The 22861-nt window shown below is 49.3% G+C and overlaps 1 protein-coding gene across 6 annotated transcripts in view; it reads right to left on the bottom strand.

Moving 5' to 3' along the window:
• Positions 1 to 22861, bottom strand: part of CUX1 (cut like homeobox 1) — a 472474-nt gene that overhangs the window by 91776 nt on the left and 357837 nt on the right. For 5 of the 6 annotated variants that reach the window (XM_032756129.2, XM_032756134.2, XM_032756132.2 and 2 more), the window contains exons 10-12: positions 22091 to 22195; positions 13811 to 13999; positions 1616 to 1674 (exon numbers count right to left, since the gene is read on the bottom strand). In XM_032756129.2, the coding sequence (XP_032612020.1) occupies positions 1616 to 1674; positions 13811 to 13999; positions 22091 to 22195 (353 nt within the window). The remainder of the gene's footprint in view (positions 1 to 1615; positions 1675 to 13810; positions 14000 to 22090; positions 22196 to 22861) is intronic. The other variant, XM_032756133.2, reaches the window with a different exon arrangement.

Here is a 22861-nt window from a genome sequence, read left to right as displayed (position 1 = left end):
CCAGCACTTTGGGAGGCTGAGGTGGGTGGATCACCTGAGGTCGGGAGACTGAGATCAGCCTGACCAACATGGAAAAACCCCATCTCTACCAAAAATACAAAATTAGCCCAGGGTGGTGGCTCATGCCTGTAGTCCCAGCTACTTGGGAAGCTGAGGCAGGAGAATCGCTTGAACTCGGGAGGCGGAGGTTGTGGTGAGCCGAGATTGCACCATTGCACTCCAGCCTGGGCAACAAGAGCAAAACTCTGTCAAATAAATAAATAAGTAAGTAAGTTACAGAGGCTGGAACTGTTAGAGGGATGTAGGGGTCTGTCCGAGGAGGTGCCGGCAGAGACTTTGCAGCTGGAGAGGGGATGAGACCTCTCGGCGGGGAGAGCATGGTGGGGACAGGGACTACGAGAGCCAGCAGACGCCAGGGAGGCTGGGGGTCCCAGGCGAGAGAAGAAAGCTGGTCATGGAAGTGAGATGGTTCAAGAGGACGCCCGATGAGCTTTTCTTAGCAGAATGGAATTAACAATACAAAGAAAACATGGTGAGTGGGTGTAGGCTCATCTTAAAAGGAGAAATGGAAAATAGCAAGAGAGAAAGGGGCTGATGGGACAGCAGGAGGGGCAGGAAGGAAGGGACCCAAGGTCTAGGCGGAGGGGGAAGCCTGCAGAAATGGGAGGTGGCACCCAAGACCAGAGGCGGGAGTCTGTCCCTAGCAGAGGGCTAGGGCATCTGTGGATAGTGGTTGGGTAACAGTGACAAGGGCAGGGAGGAACCCCCGAAGAAGCCTCAAACCAGCAGGGCTCCAGCCGCGAGAAGCATGGGGGACCTGTGGGGCTGGTCACCATGTCCTAGGCGTCCTTCGTTTGCAGTGTTTAATAACCTAGGAGTGAGGCGGGGATGCCAGTGGGAAGGCTTGGAATGGCTGACGATCCAGGGGAGCTCTATGAACGTAGAGGGTCTGACCACAGGCTCCAGGCTTGTAGGGGAGCTCAGTGAGCCTGGAGCATGATGGATGTGGGGGGACAGGTAAAGACCAGGACCCAGGAGCTCCAGAGTGCCAAAGCAGGCTCAGGGTGAGGAGGCAGAGGTGGGGGCTGCTGGCCGAGAAGGGAACTTTGAAGCTTGAGAACTGAGAATGCCATCATTAGCCCTGAAAAGATGATAAGCTTTTGGCTACAGCCTCACAGATGGAGAATAGAGATTGGAAGACAGAGTTCCCGAGGCCAGGAGGCCAGGGCAGCGTGAGGCCATATGCCCACCTTCAACCCGAAAACGTTTCCCTCCTGTGCTTTGTTTCTGTTTGGGGAATTTATAGTTGCAAAACAAGGTCATATTTGATCATTTCTGTAAAAGCACTATGCCCCTGATTCCATGCGTTCTGGAATACCTGCATGCACAGCTTTTAGCAAAAGTCCAAAGAATTCAGGGACAGGCCCGAGGGCAAACGCCCACAGTGTTGGGTAGCTCAGGACACCGTGGAGTGGTAGAACTCTGGCTGCATTTAGGGGCATCTGCGGAGCCAGAGGGCAGGGGGCCAAGGCTGCCTGTCACCGGCCTGGCATTGTTAACAGATGGCCCTAATGCGCCCCAGCTTGTGAGGGGCCACAGGGGTCTCTGTACTTACTTCAGCTCTTTCTTCACCTCTTCATAGTCAGCCTGGCCTTTGAGTTTTTCTTCCAGTTGCTGAAAACAGAGAAGAATTTGATCAGTGGCCATGCCTGACAACAGGTCGATGGACTTCACCGATGGCATTCACTGCGGAACAGCCAGCTGTGCCTGCGAGGGGAAGCTAGCCCTTGCGAATGGAGTCAACAGTGCTGGGGCCATCTTTTGTCCCTCACGCTCCTGGCCTGCCCAGTGTGAGTGCGTGCCCAGGCACAGCAATGTGTGTAGGGATGCTGTAAGGTTGTAACGTACAACTTAGCAAAAGCAGAATGAAGGCTGGGTGTGGTGACTCATGCCTGTAATTCCAGCACTTTGGGAGGCTGAGGTGGGAGGACTGCCTGAGCCCAGGAGTTTGAAACCAGCCTGGGCAACATGGTGAGGCCCCACCTCGACAAAAAATAAAAAAATTAGCTGGGTTTCTGGTACATGCCTGTAGTCCCAGCTACTTGGGAGGCTGAGGTGGGAGGACTGCTTGAGCCCAGGAGTTGGAGGGTGCAGTGAGCTATGATTGTGATGCTGCACTCCAGCCTGGGTGACAGGGTGAAGAGTGGAGACCCTACCTTTAAAAAAAAAAAAAAAAAAAAGCACCCACCCCTGCCCAAAAAAAACCAAAACAAAACAAAAAACAAAAGGAAGAATCTTTGCAGAGGTGAAAAGCAGAGGAGGAAAAGTATACTTTGTAGGAAGTGCCATGAAACAGCAAACAGAAGGAGTAGAGGCTTTCCTGGTGTCTGAAAAGCAGTGTGTGGTTTTAAACAAAATATGTTAGGCTGAGGGACTCATATAGCTGGTTGTCAACACCTTTGGGAGGACCTCCGCTAACGAGAGACACAGCCCTTTCGTGTTGAGAGTAGGCATCAAATAGGCATCAGGGCAAAGGCCTTTGCACTCCTGAACCCCTGGATGCTGGGGTTTTAGGGGCAGGGTCTGTTCAGTCGGGTGCTTGGTGGCTTCCCTGACAGGCAGCTGGTCTAAGTCCTGCGAGGAGGGCCCTGCCCGAGATGCTGCTCCCTCTCAGGGGCCTAGGGGAGGGATGGCACATTTCCAAAGTATGGTGATGCTCCAGTGGGCTCCAGAAAGGTCTGTGAGCTCGCTGGGGATTGATGTGGTCTGTTTCTTTTTTTTCTTTTTAATCCTTTTTTTTTTTTTTGGTAGAGACGGACTCTCGCTCTGTTGCTTAGGCTGGAGTACAGCAGTGTGATCTTGGCTTGGCTCACTGCAACCTCCGCCTCCCAAGTTCAAGCAATTCTCCTGCCTCAGCCTCCCCAGTAGCTGAGATTACAGGCATGCATCACCACTCCTGGCTACTTTTTTGTGTGTTTTTAGTAGAGACGGGGTTTTGTCATGTTGGCCAGGCTGGTCTCGAACTCCCGACCCCAGGTGACCCTCCCGCCTCAGCTTCCCAAAGTGCTGGGATTACAGGTGTGAGCCACCCCACCTGGCCTGATGTGGCCGTTTCTGCCCACAGCTCTGCAGGGCTTTCTTGTGAGAGGAGCCATTGCTGTGGGGTGGTCGTAGGGGGTGCTTTCTTCTCTGAAGGTGTTTTTGGACTAGTTTGCTTTCGATCTTTTCTAAAGGGAGCTCCTTGGAGGAAATGAGGCAACTCTACATAAAACAAGAACATGGAGAGGCGGTGCCGGGAGGATGTTCTGGCCATTCAGCATGTTTCCAAGCTAGAGGTGAATAAATGTCATTTCCGGTAACTTCCCTTCTATAGGGTTTCTAGGTATTATGCTTCTTCTTCTCCTTCTTTTTTTTAAAGAGAGACAGGGTCTTGCTTTGTCACCCAGGCTGGAGTGCAGTAGTATAATCATAGCTCACTGCAGCCTTCAACTCCTGGGCTCAAGCGATCCTCCTGCCTCAGCCTCCTGAGTAGCTGGGACTACAGATGCACATCACCACACCCGGTTATTTTTTAAGAGATGGGGTCTTGCTCTGTTGCCCAGGCTGGTCTCAAACTCCTGAGCTCAAGTGATTCTCCCACTTCAGCCTCCCAAAGTGTTGGAATTACAGGCGTGAGCCACCATGCCCCGCCGTACGTGCCCTTTCAGGTTCTGCTTGACTAGCCATGGCTAAGACCACAGTTTAAAGCCAACTGAGAATATTCTAGACTTTGGGGAGGAGATGGCGCCATCCAAATCCCAACCCGCCCGCTATTTTAAAAATTCAGGGCTGGGCGTGGTGGCTCACGCCTGTAATCCCTGGGTGGATCATGAGGTCCAGAGACCATGGCATCCTGGTGATTTGACCCCGTCATATAAAAAAAAAAAATTAGCCAGGGTGGTGGCAGGTTTTATTAATCACGAATAAATAGTTAACTAATTATTCAATAATAATTAGAGATGAGGTTCCACAATGTTGGCCAGGCTGGTCTCGAATTCCTGACCTTAGGTGATCTGCTTACCTTGGCCTCCCAAAGTGCTGGGATTACAGGCTTCAGCCACCGTGCCCAGCCTAAGTCCCTAAGATTCTAATGGAACATACAGAGAAAGCTGACACACGGCCCTTTACAAAGGCACTGCAGATCAAGCAGGGGAAATGCCTAATGTTCAGTAACAGGGCTGGGACATAAATAAAAATATATATACTATCTAGGTTTGTACAAGCACACACTATTAATAACTAACTAACTAAAACTCCTGGGCTCAAGCGATCCTCCTGCTTTGGCCTTTCAAAGTGCTGGGATTCCAGCTGCCCAGTCTTCATTGGGCCCATCTTTTTCTGTTGCCTTCGCTGGTGATTTCTTGAGTGTACCTTTGCCACGGCATGAAACTGCTCTGCCCTATGTCCCTTTGAAAGCCTCTTGCTGACTTTGTATATTATGATGGTTTTCTCAGTCCTAATCAAACAGGAGGTAAAAGGCACTCATTTTCCTACAAAAGATTCTCAGAAGGGGCTTGTCAAGAAGTGATTATTTTATTCTCTTCCCTATCGTCAAATAGCAGTTAGTACTAATGTACTCATATTCCCTTGTGAGAGATTATTCAGTGTCACTGGAATCCAAAATGCACGTCAGATGGTCACGATCACCGAGGCTGGATACGGAACATGCATAAACGTGGTCATATCCAGAGAATAGGAGCTGGCTGGGAGTAAGGCAGACAGAGGGAGGAGCACACAGAGAGTCTCAGAGCCTGGCATGGCACAGACCAAGAAGGCCGACGGCCTAAGCCTGGAACTCGAGTCTGTCACTTATGAGCTGGGTGCCTATGGACAAGTTAATAAACTTCTCATCTGTAAAATGGGAATAACAGCAATTACTCAAGGGTTTGCACAAAGCAAAAAACCAGTGCAGATGTTGGCAACTCTGGGCCCTCAACAGTGGGACTCTTTTTTTTTTTAAAGTTATTTTGTAGTGACGAGGTCACACTATGTTGCCCAGGCTGGTCTTGAACTCCTGGGCTCAAGTGATCCTCCTGCTTTGGCCTCTCAAAGTGCCGAGATTCCAGGTTCCCGGCCTTAATATTGCGACTCTTAGCACTGCTAAGTCCCATTACAGTTTCTGTCTAAGGGCACGGCTGCAGGTCTTCTTTGAAGGCCTGTGATTGGCCCTAATCGGAACGTTTTAGGAGTGGAATCCATGTCCAACCATGCACCGCATAACGCTTTGGTCAACAAAGGCTGCCTAAGTCCCATAAGAGTCTTTTTTTTTTGAGATGGAGTCTCGCTCTGTCGCCCAGGCTGGAGTGCAGTGGCACGATCTCGGTTCACTGCAACCTCAGCCTCCCGGGTTCAAGCAATTCTCTTGCCTCAGCCCCCCAAGTAGCTAGGATTACAGGTGCTCATATAATGTGTGACTAATTTTTGTATTTTTAGTAGAGATGAGGTTTCACAATGTTGGCCAGGCTGGTCTTGAACTCCTAACACTAGGTGATCCACTCGCCTCGGCCTCCCAAAGTGCTGGGGTTACAGGCTTGTGCCACCGCTCCTGACCTGAGTCCCATAAGATTCTAACAGAACATACAGAGCAAGCTGACATACGGCCCTTTATAAAGGCACTGCAGATCAAGCAGGGGAAATGACTAATGCTCAGTAATGGTGCTGGGACATTTGGTTTTCTGTATGAAAAATAGGCATAAATAAAAAAACATATATATATATATATATATACTATCTAGGTTTGTGCAAGTACACTCTATGATTGCACAACAACGCATTCACCTAATGACGCATTTCTCAGAATGCAGCCTCATTGTTAAGTGACACACGACTGTATTTTAGTTGGCTGTGAGTTTTTGCTGAGAGCTAAACAGCTTCCATTGAGGGTTCTGCCATCTACCTAGGGTCAGTTGAACTAGGAAGTCCCCAAGATCTCTTCTGTAAACCTTCTGTGACGTTTCCTGTCTTGGGCAGACAAGCTGGATGGAGCCTAGGGGAGGCTGCTTGGTGACGCTTCTCCCAACTGGCAGAGCGCCTGTAACCCGGTCCCATGGACGTCTCCATTTTAGTGACCCTGCTGTGAGTGCCACATTTCAAAACCTGCAGACGCAGGGCTCCCATTGGCTTCCGATGCTGAAAATGCCCAGTCTGGAGAAAAGACTAACTGTCCTCAGTGCGGTTCTTCGATGAGAAACTCCTTGTTGGGTTCCCAGAAAGCCCGGTTTCAAAGACTCTGACCCTGGGACGGGCAACAGGCACGCCAGTTTCTCAATGTCTCTGAAGACGCACTCCTCCTGTCAGGTCACGCTACCACTGGCCGCGTGGTATGCTAGACCTGCGCTTATTCCTAGCATTTCATATGCTATCTGATTTCATGATTGCAAAACTTTTGCAGATGGGTCTGACTACCCAAAGAAAGAAAAAAATCTCTGGGGTCCTACAGTGCAGATCTTGACAGAGCTGAGGCCGGTCCCACTTGCCTGCAGGGAGGAAGTGAGACACCGGAGAGGCCAGGATGAGCCGGGGGCTCTCTGCAAACCTGGGCTCCAGAGTCCAACAGATCCTGGCTCCACCATGTACTTGCGAGGTGAACCTAGATAAGCCTCAACATCTTGGGTCAGGTGTGGTAGCTCGCTTGAGCATAGGAGTTCAAGACAAGCAGGACAACATAACAAGACCCCGTCTCTATCAAAAAAAAAAAAAAAAAACCCCAAAAAACCCCACAACATTAGCTGGGTGTGTTAGCATGTGCCCGTAGTCCCAGCTACTCAGGGGGCTGGGGCAGGAGGATCACTTGAGTCTGGGAGGTGGAGGCTGCAGTGAGCCGTGATAGTGCCACTCCACCCTAGGCAAAAGAGTGAGACCCTGTCTCTAAATAAATAAATAAATCAACCAATCAACCAACCGACCCACCCACCCACCCAGACTTGACTTCTCCAAGCCTCAGTTTCCTTATCTAGAAAATGGGCATCGTGTTTATATGTTACAGTGCTTTGGTGAGGATTAAAAAAATATTGGGTACTTAGAGCTTAGTGCCAGTGCTGGGCACATGGCAAAGTGCTCTGTAAACGGTGGCTAGCACTGTTACTGTCCTTGTTACTACAACTACTACATCCCTGCTAGGTGGGGTTGAATTTGGCTACACTGGATCTGAAGACAGTCTCTGGTTCTGTTTCTCCAGGGGCTCTGTTCGCAAAGGTCTCCAGATCTCAGCCTGTCACCTCCCAGGGTCCCCGCTATTCTGCAGCAGAGCCACAGAGAAAGAGCACATGTGCCCTGGAGTGGCTCCCGCTGTCGAGGGTAACTTCATGTCCAAGGCTGTGGAAAGAGAATCTGGGAACTGGTCATCTTCCTGAAAAATGCACTTGTCTGGCTGGGTGCGGTGGGTCATGCCTGGAATCCCAGCACTTTGGGAGGCCGAGGCAGGAGGATTGCTCGTGCCTAGGAGTTCAAGACCAGCAGGGGCAACACAGGGAGACCCTGTCTCTACAAAAATTTAAAAATTAACTGGGTGTGGTGGTGCACACCTGTAGTTCCAGCTACTTGGGAGGCTGAAGTGGGAGGATCACTTAAGCCCTGGAGGTTGAGGCTGCAGTGAGTTATGATCACGCCACTGTACTCGATCCTGAGGCAAAAGAGCAAGATCCTGTCTTTAAAAATAAAATAAAATAAAATAAAACAAAACAAAACAAAATAAAATAAAATAAAATAAAATAAAATAAAATGCATGAATCTAAGGAACACACGTGGGCTTTACACAGACAGGTAAGAAAACGCCAAGTGTCAGAGACCTGGCTGCCAACCTGGTCCTACCCCAGCTGACTATGACCTTGGATAACCTTAGCCTGTTTGGGCTTCACGTTTCTCATCTGAAGAATGGGGAGATTCAGAATGAATATGGGTTTTCAAAGGACAGTGGTGAGATGTAGGATGATCAAGTGCCAATCAAACACGCCTGTTGTAATAATAGGATGGAAAAGATACACGGAGCCCACATGGCTCCAGAAACCTAGCTGGTGCTCCCCAGCTGGGTCCTGAAGTGCCAGAAGAATTATCTATTCGAAGTTCTTAAAAGCCTGGCTAAGATTTAAATGATAATAAATTTTACAATGCCAACTATTTTGGCATTAGCAAATTAGGTGTTCAATCTATAAACTATGTCTACCTACTGCAGGGCATGGTGGTTCATGCCTGTAACCCCAGCACTAGGGGAGACTGAGGTGGGAGGATCACTTGAGCCCAGGAGTTCAACACCAGCCTGGGCAACATAGCAAGACCCCGTCTCTACAAAAGATATAAAAATTAGCCGCGTGTGGTGGCGTGTGCCTGTAGTCCCAACTACTTGGGAGGCTGAGGTGGGAGGATTCCTTGAGCCAGAGAGGTCGAGGCTGCAGTGAGCTATGATTGTGCCACTGCACTCTAGCCTGGGCAACAGAGTGAGACCCTGTCTCAAAAAAACAGCAAAGGGGCCTCTGGCAGGTCTGACTAAGGCAGAGACCCTGGGAAAGGTAGTGTCTTCCAGGTTGCACAGCCAGCAGTCAAGGTGACAATATCTCTTTTCCATAAAATTCTGACCATGGGGGCAGAATGGCATCTGCGGTGCAGATAAATGGGGCCAGCCTCCATGTGATGCTGTCTGACTGGCTCAGGTTAGAATTGGTGTGGGAGTCTTCGGCCTCATGGGGATCCCCTGGCCCAGGGCAGGGGTCTGAGGCACAGACCCTTAGCTGACACTGCATCTCTGGGGTCCAGGCCTGGGCAGCGTGCACCTCCTTTTCTACTGGACAAGGACTCTACCTAGATGAGGACATGTGTCTCCATGGTTCCTCAGGGAGAGGCAGCAAGCATGGAAATTTAGGTTCTGCTGATGCTGGGAGTTGGGGAGGAGCCCAAGGATACTCTGGACTCTGGATGGTGAGTCCAAATCTGCAAAGCAATGGGGTGGGTGCTGTATATGCTCCGATGATCCTCTCTCCCCAGCCTCCCAGGTAGCTGGGACAATGGGCATGTGCCACCACTCTGGCTCATTAAAAAAAAAAAATTAAGAGATGGGGCCAGGCGTGGTGGCTCATGCCTGTACTCCTAGCACTCTGGGAGGCCGAGGCGGGCGGATCACCTGAGGTCAGGAGCTCGTGACCAGCCTGGCCAACATGGTGAAACTCTGTCTCTACTAAAAACACAAAAAATTAGCTGGGCTTGGCGGCAGGTGCCTGTAATCCCAACTACTTGGGAGACTGAGGCAGAAGAACTGCCTGAACCCAGGAGGTGGAGGCTGTAGTGAGCCGAGATCACACCACTGCACTCCAGCCTGGGAGACAGAGCAAGACTCTGTCTCAAAAAAAAAAAAAAAAAAAAAGAGATGAGATCTCACTACATTGGCCAGGCTGGTCTTGAACTCCTGGGCTCCGAGAATGCAAGATGAAAAGAGAGACACCCAAGGCCAGAGGGTGTGGGGAGATGGCGGGTTTTATACCACCTCTCTCTTTTATACCACCTCAGTGCCCCGAGAGACACAGCATCATCCCATAGTGTCTCCATGAGACCCATCAGAACCTCAGGAGGTGGGGTGAGGGGTGGGGAAACAGGAGCAGTTTGGAAAAAGACCCCTAGGTGATTCTAACGCATGTGACCACCCACCCAGTGGGAAGCACTGATCTTTAATGCATCTTTAGAAAAATATAATTTCTCCTTCTGGGAGATTGGTGTTCTTTTAGTTAGCCTTTCTTATAAATATCTATTTTAAATCAAAGCTATTGGTAGCATTATCTTCTGTGCTATAGCAAGTACAGTGCAGTTGACTAGCTAATTATACTGCCTCTATATTAAAGCATTCCAACAGAAGACTACAGAATAGAGAGTTATCAAAAAGCAGCCTTGTCACGGCGGTCGGGCTATTTCATTAATTGCAAAAACAGAGTTCTTTTTTACAAGTGGCACTATGCTTAAGCACTTGTCAGATTAGGCAGGAGGAAACATCTTCCACTTCTGCGTCTGTTTCCAAGCCTAATTAAAGGTTAGCGATGTCCCGTGACACACGTGGATAGTGGGGCGCTTATGGGGAACTTTGCTTGAAAAAGTAGAGCCCTGGACAGGACAGACTCGAAGATGTGTAGCTGTCTGGTATCCTTGTGAAATGACAAATCAAATTTGAGGGAAGAGGAGAAGTCTCAGTGGCAGAAAGATGGAGAATTTCAATGGGTTAGAGAAAGAAAACCAATTAGTCAGTCCTCCAATATATCCAACTACAGAAAGTATCATTGGAAAGTATGGGTGGAAACAATTCAATGAACTCAGGGCAAAAGATTCTGCCCAATAAGCCTTCTGCTTATGGGAAATGCCCTCTCTCCAAGTGACTGTCACCAAACACCCTGGCACATGTCTCAAGGATCAAGGACCCATTGCCAAGTGTTCATGGGAAAACCACCCGCAACTCCAAACAGCTGAGCCCAAAGCTGGGAGCTTGGAGCCTCCTCTCCCAAGCAGCAGCCTAATTCAAGGCCCCACCGTGCGTCCGCGGGTCCCCCGTAAGAGAGGAAAGAGGGGAAGGGGACAGGAAGAAGAAAGCAAGCAAGCAGCTCCGTGGTAAGTAAAGGGGAGTTCTTTGAGTAGCCAAGACTGCGGGGTCAGGGTTCCCCATGGCAAAAGCATCAGGTTGCCAATTTGCGAAGTCTTATTCATAAAAATATTTTCCTAATAATTGTATTTGAGGCTATACATTATACACAATAGGAAAAACAAAAAGCCCTCAGAAGGGATCTCATTCAATTAACCTTATTCCTTTGGGGTGAGAGGAAACCCTGGCTTGGTAAAGTCAGATGCTTTCTGCATGTGGGTTTCGTATCAGCGAAATCTGGCAACAAGGAGTTAAGATAATTAAAATCAGAAGTCTTGTTACTAGAAGATATGTTTTGATTATTAGATTAGATGAAGATAAGGTAGCAATGATTTTGGAAGAAGTATCGCTGAACTGTTTCATTAACTGCATGGTATTAAACAATTCCCCCAAGATACAGATAACGAACATTAATTTGCAAAACCGCGTTTCATTTTTTTGTGAAGGCAAACATTGAAACCTTAACTGATTTGGAAGAAATCGCTCTATAATAAAAAATGTGAGGTCTACAGCCTTGCTCTCTTGTAGCCGGTGTGTATCTGAGTCACGCCCTTTAACTCGACAATGGAGAGAAAGGCAAATTATCTCATAATAATGCCATTGCTGGGGTCAGAAATGGCTGTAGCATGAGAAAATGAGATTAAATCTAGAAATAAAAACTGAATCCTGGTACTCATTGAGTAAGCTGATGAGAGAGGAAGAAATGGCGGTGACAAAATAAATGACCCGGCTCACGGTGGCTCACGCCTGTAATCCCGGCATTTGGGAGGCGGAGGCAGGTAGATCACCTGAGGTCAGGAGTTCGAGACCAGCCTGACCAACATGGAGAAATCCCGTTCCTACTAAAAATACAAAATTATCCAGAAGTGGTGGCTCATGCCTGTAATCCCAGCTACTGGGGAGGCCGAGGCAGGAGAATTGCTTGAACCTGGGAGGCAGAGGTTGCAGTGAGCCAAGATGGTGCCATTGCACTCTAGCCTGGGCAACAGAATGAAATTCCGTCTCAAATAAAATAAAATAAAATAAAATAAAATAAAATAAAATAAAATAAAATAAAATAAAATAAAATAAAATAAAATAAAATAAAATAAAATAAAATAAAATTAAAAATAAACGACCTGGCTGAGGACAGATGGAACCATTCAACCATTATCCCCGAAGTCCGCAGGACTGTCTCCTCCAAGGGACCCAGTGCTGGGCAATTCTCAGTGAATGGGTGAAATTCACCCCAAAGAGGCAGAAGAAAGGAGCAATGGAGGGTCGTGGGAGCCATCAGCATCAGCAATAGATTTGCTGGAAACTGAGTTTTGGCATAAATTTGGTCATGTGTCGAAAATAAAATTTCAATTAAAAAAAAAAAAAAGACATTGGGCCAGGTGCAGCGGCTCATGCCTATAATCCCAGAGTGTTTTGGGAGCCAAGGTGGGAGAATTGCTTGAGCCCAGGTGTCCCAGACCAGCCTGGGGAACACAGTGAAATCCCATCTCTACAAAAAATTAAAAAACTAGCTGGGTGTGGTGGGGCACGTCTTTGGTCCCAGTTACTTTGGAGGCTGAGGCAGGAGGATCGCTTGAGCCCAGGAGTTCGAGGCTGCCGTGAACTATGATCCTGTCACTGCACTCCTGTCTGGGCAAGTGAGTGAGACTCTGTTTCCAAAAAAAAAAAAAGAAAAAAAAAAATGGCAGTGGCTCATGCCTGTAATCCCAGCACTTTGGGAGGCCGAGGCTGGTGATCACTTGAGGTCAGGAGTTTGAGTCTACACTGGCCAACATGGTGAAACCCCGCCTCTACTAAAAATATAAAATTTAGCCTGGCATGGTGGCGCATGCCTGTAGTTCCAGTTACTCAGGAGGCTGAGGCAGGAGACTTGCTTGAATCCAGGAGGCGGAGGTTGCAGTGGGCCAAGACTGCGCCACTGCATTCTAGTCTCGGCGACAAAAGCGAAAATCCGTCTCAAAAACAACAACAACAACAACAACAACAACAAAAACAAAATGGACCTAAGTACATCCTAGGACTACTTCATACCAAAAAGCTTTCCTTTAAATGTTCACAACGAATGCTGACCCACTTTATTCATACAATGAATATACTTTACAGCCACTCATTCCCTCACCCACCCAACACTGAGGTACCGGGTTGGGGAAGGAATGGGCCTGAACGGGCAGCCCCCGGGCAGAGCGGGGAACCCCCGGCCCGGGGCTGAAGCCCTGCCCTGAAGGTCCTGCCTTCTTTGCTGTCAAGACAGACAACTCTTAGAGTCTCCCCTGGCTCTGAAGCCTGTGAATCAAGGGTCCCAGGACCCTCTTCAAATTACACTTGCTTCAACAGATCGTAAATACCTAAAGTATAATCGTTACTTTTTAATATGTGGAAAAAGCTCTGGGTTCTGCGTCTGGGATAGAAATTTATGGAAAAGCCAAGAGTGCCTAGTGGGAGGGAGCCTGGACTGAAGCAGCACCTGGACAGGGGCTTGGTCAAGAGAAATGGTGCTTGGTCAAGAGAATGTCCCTTAGATTAGAAGGTCAGATGTGACTTCCATGGACCTCTGGGGTTTCATTTGGCTCAGGCACCAGAAGTGCTGGAGTTATAGTACACCAGGTCCTCCTGCGGGGGTATCCTCAGAAAGCCAGGATGCCCTGCAAAACTTGGTTAAAGAGCCGGGCGCAGAGGCTCACACCTGTAATCTCAGCACTTTGGCAACCTGAGGTGAGCAGATCACCTGAGGTCAGGAGTTCAAGACCAGCCTGGCCAATGTGGTGAAACCCCATCTCTACTAAAAATACAAAAATTAGCTGGGTGTGGTGGCAGATGCCTGTAGTCCCAGCTACTCGGGAGGCTGAGGCAGGAGAATCACTTGAACCCGGGAGGTGGAGGCTGCAGTGACCCGAGATCATACCACTGTGCTCCAGCCTGGGCAACAGAGCGAGACTCCGACTCCAAAAAAAAGGGAAATGCTGTCTACACAAGGGCTGATGGCAGGGTTCAACATCCAGTCTCCCTGCCGTGGACTCCGGGACTCTGCTTGTTGCTACTTTACAGAGGTTCAAGGTTGCCACACTTGCTATCAAGTCCAGAAAGGCAGAGGGTGTGTGTGTGTGCGCGTGTCCAGCCACCCGCTCTGCCTCCTTGGGCCACCCTTGGCCCCCGCAGCCCCCTTACTTTGAGTGTGCTGTTTTTGGCGCTCAGCTGCTGCTCAAGCTGCGAGATCTGGCTGGCCGAATTCTCCCGCAGCTTGGTGAGGCTGGCCTGGAGTCTCTGCACGTCCTCCACCAGCTGTGCGATCTCCCGCTCCTTGGCGGCCAACTCAACTTCTAGGCTGGAGCGGGTCAGCACCTCTATGGCCTGCTCCTGGGGAGGAGAAAAGAGATGACAAAACTGCGCTGGCCTTGAGGCAGGTGCTCGGGGCTACCTGTGCTGGCAATGGAGACAGAAGCTGCACAGACGTCAGTGTGTGGATGGTGATGGCAGGACGTCACTTCTTGCCCTTGCTTGCACTTCCCCTATGCCACCTTCCTCCCCCTGTGGTTAGCTCCCACCTGGATTCATTCACTGGACAAATATGTACTGAGTGCCCACCATGTACCAACCATATAGCAGTGAATCAAAGGACAAAAGTCCAGGCTGGGTGCAGTGGCTCACGCCTGTAATCCCAGCACTTTGGGAGGCCGAGGTGGGTGGATTACCTTAGGTCAGGAGGTCGAGACCAGCCTGGCCAACATGGTGAAACCCCGTTTCTACTAAAAATACAAAAATTAGCTAGGCTAATTATAGGCGCGTGGTAGTGGCCTGTAATCCCAGCTTCTCGGGAGGCTGAGGCAGGAGAATCACTTGAACTCGGGAGGTGGAGGTTGCACTGAGCTGAGATTGTACCACTGCACTTCAGCCTGGGCAACAGCATGAGACTCTGTCTCAAAAAAACAACAAAAAAAAAACAGGAGAAAAGTCCCTGTCTTCCCAGGGCTTACAGCCCAGCAGGGATGCGGCAGGGTGAGTGAGATGCAGAAAATACACTTACTAGTAATGAAAAGTGTGTGGGGTGACCACTGTCAAAGGAGACTTAAAACTGAGGCCACAGAGTCAGAGTTGGGAGAGGCAGGGGGTTTAATAAGATGGCCAGGAAAAGACTCACTGCGATGGTGATGTGTGAGCAGAGACCTGGAGGAGGAAGAGGTGGGGAGGGGCTGCTGAGCGCTGGGGAAGAGGGAAGAGTGCTCCAGGCAGGGGAACGGCAGAGTGGGTGGCTCAGAGGAGGAAGCCTCCCTCGAATGCTCCTAAACCCCCGAGATTTTCCACCACAAGGTGGGATTCAAGGTCCTTGAGATTCTCTGTTAAATTACCCGGAAGCTGAGATATTGTCTGACAAACTGAAAACTCTCTGTCAGCATTTTCTTTTTCTTTCTTTTTTTTTTTTTTTTTTTTTTTGAGATGAGTCTTGGTCTGTCGCCCAGGCTGGAGTGCAGTGGCGCAATTTCGGCTCACTGCAACCTCCGTCTCCTGCGTTCAAGCAATTCTCTTGCCTCAGCCCCCTGAGTAGCTGGGATTACAGGTGCACACCACCACACTTGACTCATTTTTGTATTTTTAGTAGAGATGGGGTTTCACTATGTTGGTCAGGCTGGTCTCGAACTCCTGACCTCAAGTGATCCACCCACCTTGGCCTCCCAAAGTGCTGGGATTACAAGCATGAGCCACTGTGCCTGGCCAGTATTTTATTTAATAAAAGAATTTTTTTTTTTTTTTTTTTGAGACGGAGTCTCGCTCTGTCGCCCAGGCTGGGGTGCAGTGGCGCAATCTCGGCTCACTGCAAGCTCCGCCTCCCAGGTTCATGCCATTCTCCTGCTTCAGCTTCTCCGAGTAGCTGGGACTACAGGCGCCCGCCACCATGCCCGGCTAATTTTTTGTATTTTTAGTAGAGACAGGGTTTCACCGTGGTCTCGATCTCCTGACCTCGTGATCCGCCTTAATAAAAGAATTAAAAGTTGTGGAAGATGTATATTTGGTGTTCCTTTGTTGAAGAACTCTTAGGATAATTGATTAAAAAAAAAAACTGGCTACCCACCCCTTAACCTCACCAAATGCTCATTGTGGAAAATACGCAAAATAGAAAAAAGGTAAGGTATTAAAAAAAAAAAAAAAAGAAAAAAGTCAAATCTGTAATTCTACTTCTCAGTGACTCAAGTAGTACTTTTTTCAAGCTTTAAAAGTAATCATGGGGCTGGGTGCCATGGCTCACACCTGTAATCTAAGCACTTTGGGAGGCAGAGGTGGGTTGATCAACTGAGCTCAAGAGTTCGAGACCAGCTTGGGCCACATGGCGAAAACCCATCTCTACAAAAAAGTACAAAAATTAGCCAGGCATAGTGATGCATGCCTATAGTCCCAGCTACTCAGGAGGCTATGGTGGGAGGATGGCTTGAGCTTGGGGAGGTTGAGGCTGCAGTGGGCCATGATTGCACCACTGACCTCCAGCCTGGGTGACAGAGCAAGACTCTGTGTCAAAGCAAAAAAAAAAAAAAAAAAAAAGGGAATCCTGGCTCCTGAAAGATTCTGAAATCTTTTCTGCAGGGCAGATGCAATTCTGGGCATGACAGACGGGGACCGCGGTGGAAAGGGCAGAGCTGCATGGTGTCTATGACAGCTGAATCCTGGGGGCAGCTCATGCTGTAACACAGAAAGCCACTGTCCTTGCTGCTGTCCCCTCTGAAGTGCTCAGTTTCACATCCTGATCTTGCCTGTATTGTGGGGAAAGGGTGGCACCATGGCCCCGGCTGGCAGGTGCAGCTGGGCCATCCCATGCACCGTGTGCTCACCACGGATTTTCAAATTTGGGGACAGGCATTCACTCGGGAAATAATGTTTCATATCTCTCTCAGGGAAAATGAGGCCTTTACCATTTAAGTCTGTAAAGTTTTGTGTGCAAAGAGGGTACTCCTTCCTGCTTCTTTGATTTGTATGAGGTTGTAAAAGAGGTGTTTCGGTTCTCCTGACCTCTGACAGCTGTGCGCGTGGCCCTGGGGGGCTAGCGAGCATCTCCTGTTGGCTTATTTACCAGGCACAGGCTGTCCAGGCCCATTCTGTGCAGCGTGAGCTGCACGGATCATTGCCAATTTGCAAACTGTTGCTGGTGCACAGTGAGGCAATTACAGAAATCGAGAATAAGTGTTTAGAAACTTTTATAGCGATTCGGCATTTCGGTGACATTTTAAATGTCTTTTATATAAAACGATCAGTCTGCCACAGACTGGAAATTTAAAAAACAAAACAAAACTGTCCATCACAGGGAGTCTGGAAAGCACTGCTCTGAATAACGCCGGGCAGGGCCAACGTCACGAGCCCTCCAGGGTAGGAGGACCAGGACAGCGGCACGTGGGCCTGAGCCACAGGAAGGGGGAATGGGTGGGCCTTGGGAGGGCTGGCGGGACCTTGTCGGAAGGAAAGGGGGCTCCATCTCAGGGTGGGTGCCGGGGAAGGGCGGAGGACATGCAGGCAGGTGCAGAGGCTGGCAGGAGTGTGGGGCAGGGCTGGAGGAGTGACGGTTGCCAGGGGTGGCCAGGGGTGGCCAGAGGTGCCTGGATGTGTGGTGGCAGCCCTGGGGAGTCCCTGCCAGCTCTGGAGCAAGGAGGGGACATGGCAGAAGTGACATGTAGGGAGGTCAGTCTGGGCACAGGTTGAATCATGCTATATCACATCCTCATCTTAATCTTCCACCCTGAAGGGTGCTGGCCATAGACACTGATTAAAGGGCTTTTACGAAAAGGGTCAGTAAAACCAGCCAAGGGAACATGGATTTTACGAGGGGCAAGTCAAAGTGAATGTATCTGGGACAGGTGCTTCTAAGGACACGGGTCAAAGGTGTGGATTTCAGTGCTGTCCCTGGACCCAGAGTGGGGACCGGGCAGCGGGTGGTCGAGGGCTCAACTCCTGCGCCCTGCTGGGCGTGGCCACAAGAGCTTGGCCACATTGGCCAACTCCCAGGAGCTCAAGCCACAAACTCCTCCTTCATAAAATAGCAAAAAATCATCGCTGTCTCGCATGAACTAAACGAGGCGAAAATGAACCCCAAAGCAGTAAGACCTTGGAAATGACACAGACATGACCATCCTTCCTTTATCTGTTTTTTTTTTGTTTTTGTTTTTATTTTTTGAGATGGAGTCTTGCTCTGTCACCCAGGCTGGAGTGCAGTGGTGTCATCTCAGCTCACTGCAACCTCTGCCTCCCAGGTTCAAGCGATTCTCCTGTCTCAGCCTCCTGAGTAGTTGGGATTATAGGCACATGCCACCATGCCTAGCAAAGGCAAATTTTTATAGTTTTAGTAGAGATGGGATTTTGCCATTTTGGCGAGGCTGGTCTCGAACTCCTGAACTTGTGATCCGCCTGCCTTGGTCTCCCAAAGTGCTGGGATTATGGGTGTGAGCCACTGCGCCTGGCCCATCCTTCCTTTATCTGAAACTGTGGCTCACTCCATCTCAACACAGTGGGCACTCCCAGTTATCCCATCACAAGGACACAAGGGAGAACGAAGAAAGAAATGGAGAGGGGCTTGGGGAGCAATCCAGCGGGCCTGGATGAGAAGCAGCGGCCTGTCAGTCCATAGGGTGATGGCTGGGAGAAACATGGGCAAAAGCTAGAGAGGAAATCAGAAAGAGGAAGAGGTGGCCTTCAAAGCTTTAGGGAGGCTGGGTGCGGTGGCTCACGCCTGTAATCCCAGCACTTTGGGAGGCTGAGGTGGGCGGATTACCTGAGGTGAGGAGTTTAAGACCAGCCTGACAAACATGGTGAAACTCCAACTCTACCAAAAATATAAAAACTAGCCAGGTATGGTGGCGCACACCTGTAATCCCAGCTATTCGGAAGGCTAAGACAGAATTGGTTAAACCCAGGAGCAGAGGTTGCAGTGAGCCCAGATTGCGCCACCGCACTCCAGCCTGGGTGACAGAGTGGGGCTACGTCTCATTAAAAAACAAACAAACAAACAAAACTATGCAAAGCCAAGCATGGCTGCAAACTTGGGCCAGCAGCTCACTTAGCGACTGCTCACCTTCTAGAATTGGGGATTCCACTGGGATACCCAATGGATGGGTTTTGGCCTTTGCTAGATCTACAGACTCCACTGTTTCTCTGCTGCATTCTGCCAGCCAAGCCCAACAGACCATTTTTCCGCTGGCCCAGTTTCCTATGTTTGCTCCCCAACTGGCTGCAGCTGGAACCCACTGGCTATGTGGGAATACACGCCCGTGGGGAGCCCCACGGGGCTGCTCTGGGGAGACTGAACCGGTGCCATGTAAACACAGCACTTAACCGATGATGAAGTGTTTAAGCGCCCCTAGGATCCACAACGGACTCTACCTGCAAAAACATTCATTTCCTTCTGAAATGTTTTGGTTGCTGCAGTCCAGGATAGTGCCAGAATTCTTTTCAACCAAAACACTGAGCTCAGGGGCCCCGTGTAGACACATGAGAATGGATGGCTTCCTTTGCAGAACCAAGCGGGACCCCAGGGGCCAGGGGAAGCTGCTGACCCCGTCCTGAAGGCTGCCTCCCACCCTGGCCAAGGTACTGCATCCAGTTTGTCTAAACTTAGAGGAAGGAACTGTAACAGAGCCAAGGGGACATTCAGTTAAAATTAAGGTCCAGAGTCCATGAAGTATGAAGGACGTGATGGCCTGCTCAATGCAAATCTTTTCTCTGTATCTCTATATCCAGAAACACTTCAATCATAACTGCTTTTTTTTTTTTTTTTTTTTTGAGATGGAGTCTTGCTGTCGCCCAGGCTGGAATGCAGTGGCATGATCTTGGCTCACTGCAACCTGTGCCTCCAAGGTTCAAGCGATTCTCCTACCTCAGCCTCCTGAGTAGCTGGGATTACAGGTGCCCACCATCACGCCCAGCTAATTCTTCTATTTTTAGTAGAAACAGGTTCTCGCCACATTGGCCAGGCTGGTCTCAAACTCCTGACCTCAGGTGATCCGCCCACCTTGGCCTCCCAAAGTGCTAGGATTACAGGTGTGTGCCACCACACCCAGTCTCATATTTACTTTTTTGGAGACAGGGTTTCTCTCTGTTGCCAAGGATGGAGCACAGTGGCACGATCATAACTCACTGCAGCCTCTGCCTCTTGGGTTCAGGCAATTCTCCTGCCTCGGCCTCCTGAGTAGCTGGGACTACAGGCACATGCCGCCATGCCCAGCTAATTTTAAAATTTTTGTAGAGATGGGGTCTTGATATTTTTCCCTGGCCAGTCTCAAACTCCTGGCCTCAAGTGATCCTCCTGCTTCAGCTCCCCAAAGGGCTGGGATTACAGGCATGAGCCACTGCCCCCAGCAATAAATGTTTTATTTAATGTTAATTTTAAAAAGAAAGCTAAAATCTATTCTTAGAAGGGAGTCTTAATACCTTGATCTAGATTCATTCCTGGGGAATAATTTAAAAGCCACAGTCTGGGGTGACAGAAGGCCCAACTCAGGTCTTAGCTCAGCCATTAGATTGACTGTGCTTTGGGAAAAGGTGTTTACATTCATGGAGCTTTTGTTTCTTCATCTATATAAAAAAATAGGGCCAGGAATGATGACTCATGCTTGTAATCCCAGCACTTTGGGAGGCTGAGGTGGGAGGATTGCTTGAGCCCAGGAGGTCAAGGCTACAGCGAGCCACGATCACTCCACTGCATTCCAGCCTGGGTGACCTAGTGAGATCCCACAGTGGCTCACGCCTGTAACCCCAGCACTTTGGGAGGTGGATAACCTGAGGACAGGAGTTCAAGACCAGCCTGGGCAATGTGGCAAAACCCCATCTCTACAAATAATACAAAACTTAGCTGGGCGTGGTGGTATGCGCCTGCAACTCCAGCTACTTGGGAGGCTGAGGTGGGAAAATTGTTTGAGGCTGCAGTGAGCTATGATCGCACCAGTGCATTCCAGCCTGGGTGACAGAGCAAGACTCTGTCTCAAAAAAAAAAAAAAAAAAAAGAAATAATGGTACCGTTTCACAGATTAGGTGGAAATAATGATTTTCTGTACTCTCTGCAACCAGCCTCATCTTACTCCTTATGGTTCTTCAGGTGTCCACTACAGGCCCTGGCATACAGCAAGGACTCGACAGAGTCACTGTTGAATAAAAGGACTCCTACAACTGATATGTACTCATTGTAACCTTAGGATGAGGGCTCCTTAGAGGGGCCTTGTGGTCACTTAATTCCTATTTTACACATGGGAAAACTGAGGTTTGTAAGTGAACTAGTGATGAAATTATGTGCTAGAAATTGAGGGATCAGGCTAGGCGTGGTGGCTCGTGCCTGTAATCCCAGCACTCTGGGAGGCCGAGGCAGGAGGATCACTTAAGTCCAGGAGTTTGAGACCAGCCTGGGCAACATGACAAAACCTTGTCCCTACAAAAAATACCAAAATCAGTCAGGTGTGGTGGTGTGTGCCTGCAGTTCCAGCTACTCGGGAGGTTAAGCTGGGAGGATCCCTTGAGCCTGGGAGGTGGGAGGCTGCAGTGAGCCAAGATCGCGCCACTGCACTCCAGCCTGGGCGACAGAGAGAGACCTTGTCTTAATAAAAAATAACAACCCAAAACTGTGGGATCAGAGATAACGGTGCCAACTACAACTAGAATTACTGCTAAGGTTTACTTAGTCTTATTACGTGTCCAGCTTTGCTCTAAGTTATTTGCTCATAATAACTTCCGCATCAATCCCCCAGTTTACAGACGGGGAAACGGAGACTCAGGGATGTTAAGCTCCTTGTCCCCACCACCAGACTGCAGAGCTGGGGTCTGCACTGGGGGCTACGGCTCCAACACCCAAGGTCTTAGCTCCTATGCTGTTCCTTGTCCCTACACAGCATTGAAAGAGAGTCTGGAAACCCGTAGTTCAAAGCCACCTTGATCGGCTGGGAATGTTTGGGCTAAGAGCCATTTGCGCTAATTTCAGAAAAAGCAAGCTGCAAAAAAGTGGTGTGATACCCACTCTTTCTGCTCTATAAACTCGGTGCAGAATGTTATTTTATTCCCTCTCTGCCTGCCCACCTCTACCCTCCCAGCTCATCCTGAACTGTTCCTCATCTTGGAAGGGCACAGTGGAAACCCTCAATTTCTCCGTGTCATTCTGGAGAGGCTCCTGGTTTGGGTCTCCACCCGCACGCCAGCAATCACACCCCAGGCCTGGCTGGGGCATCGTGACTGTGTCTGCGCAGCCTCCACCTCGGCCCTGGATGGATGCCACGCTGGCCTCAGCCCACCCACGCACAGTTAGCAAAGGTCTTCCTTTGACTTTAACAAGCTCCAGCCCCCAGTTGGTCAAAGCAAACCCCACTGAGAAAGCAGTACTGGTTAAAACGTGATTCCCAAAGAGATGCTGAAAACAAAAAGGAGCAAGTGGCTGTAACTCGAAGGTGCAGAGGCCAGGCGGGGACAGTCCCCCATGGGGCTGGGGCTACCCACCACGTCTGGTGCCTTCTGGATCTGTGAGGCCAGCTGGAGGGAGTGATTGGCCGATGAGAGCTGTTCCCTTAAGGTCTCCGCCTCTCTCTGAGCCACCTCTGCCCTCTGAAGGAAACGAAACGGGGTGAAAGAGAAAGTACATTCAGTTTAACAACTGACAATTATTACAAGAACATTCATCAATTCATGCCTGACTGACTATAATTGATTTTCCTAAACACTCAACCTAATAAATGCTAGGAAAAAAAACACAGAATGTGATGGATTTTTATTTTAAACACTACAAGGAAGAAATAATTGAGCGATTATGACAGTAATTTAACGCTAGGAGCAAAGGAATCCCCTGCTGATACTAATACTCCGGCCCACTGAATTTCCCAGACTGAATAAATACAAGTGGAAATCGAGTCTTTTGATTCAATTTCTTTCTATTCTCATAGACCAAGAAGATTTTATTGCGGGATTACTCCTGGGAGTAATTCTCACGGGTAAACAATGAATTAAAGACACTTTGGCCATTCTCTTCCTAAAAACACGCACAAACAATGTTGTGGTTGTTTTTCTTCAGCAAAGGATTTCCATAAACGCACAGGATGCAAATGCCACTGCTTTTGTAAAGGCTGGGCTTATTTCAACATATTTAACCCTTCACTGGGCAAAGTGTTTTGAATGCTGATCCTGGCATTTTCAGCCAACCAGGCCAATCCGAGGACGTAGGCAGGAGGATGGCATAGACCAGTGCTGGGGGCCGCGGGACAAATGAGTGGACTT

Source organism: Hylobates moloch, unplaced genomic scaffold (assembly GCF_009828535.3).
Source record: "Hylobates moloch isolate HMO894 unplaced genomic scaffold, HMol_V3 SCAFFOLD_1, whole genome shotgun sequence".
Classification (NCBI taxonomy): domain Eukaryota; kingdom Metazoa; phylum Chordata; class Mammalia; order Primates; family Hylobatidae; genus Hylobates; species Hylobates moloch.
The sequence above is the reverse complement of the archived record's forward strand: the minus strand, read 5'-3'. Positions and strand labels throughout refer to the sequence as shown.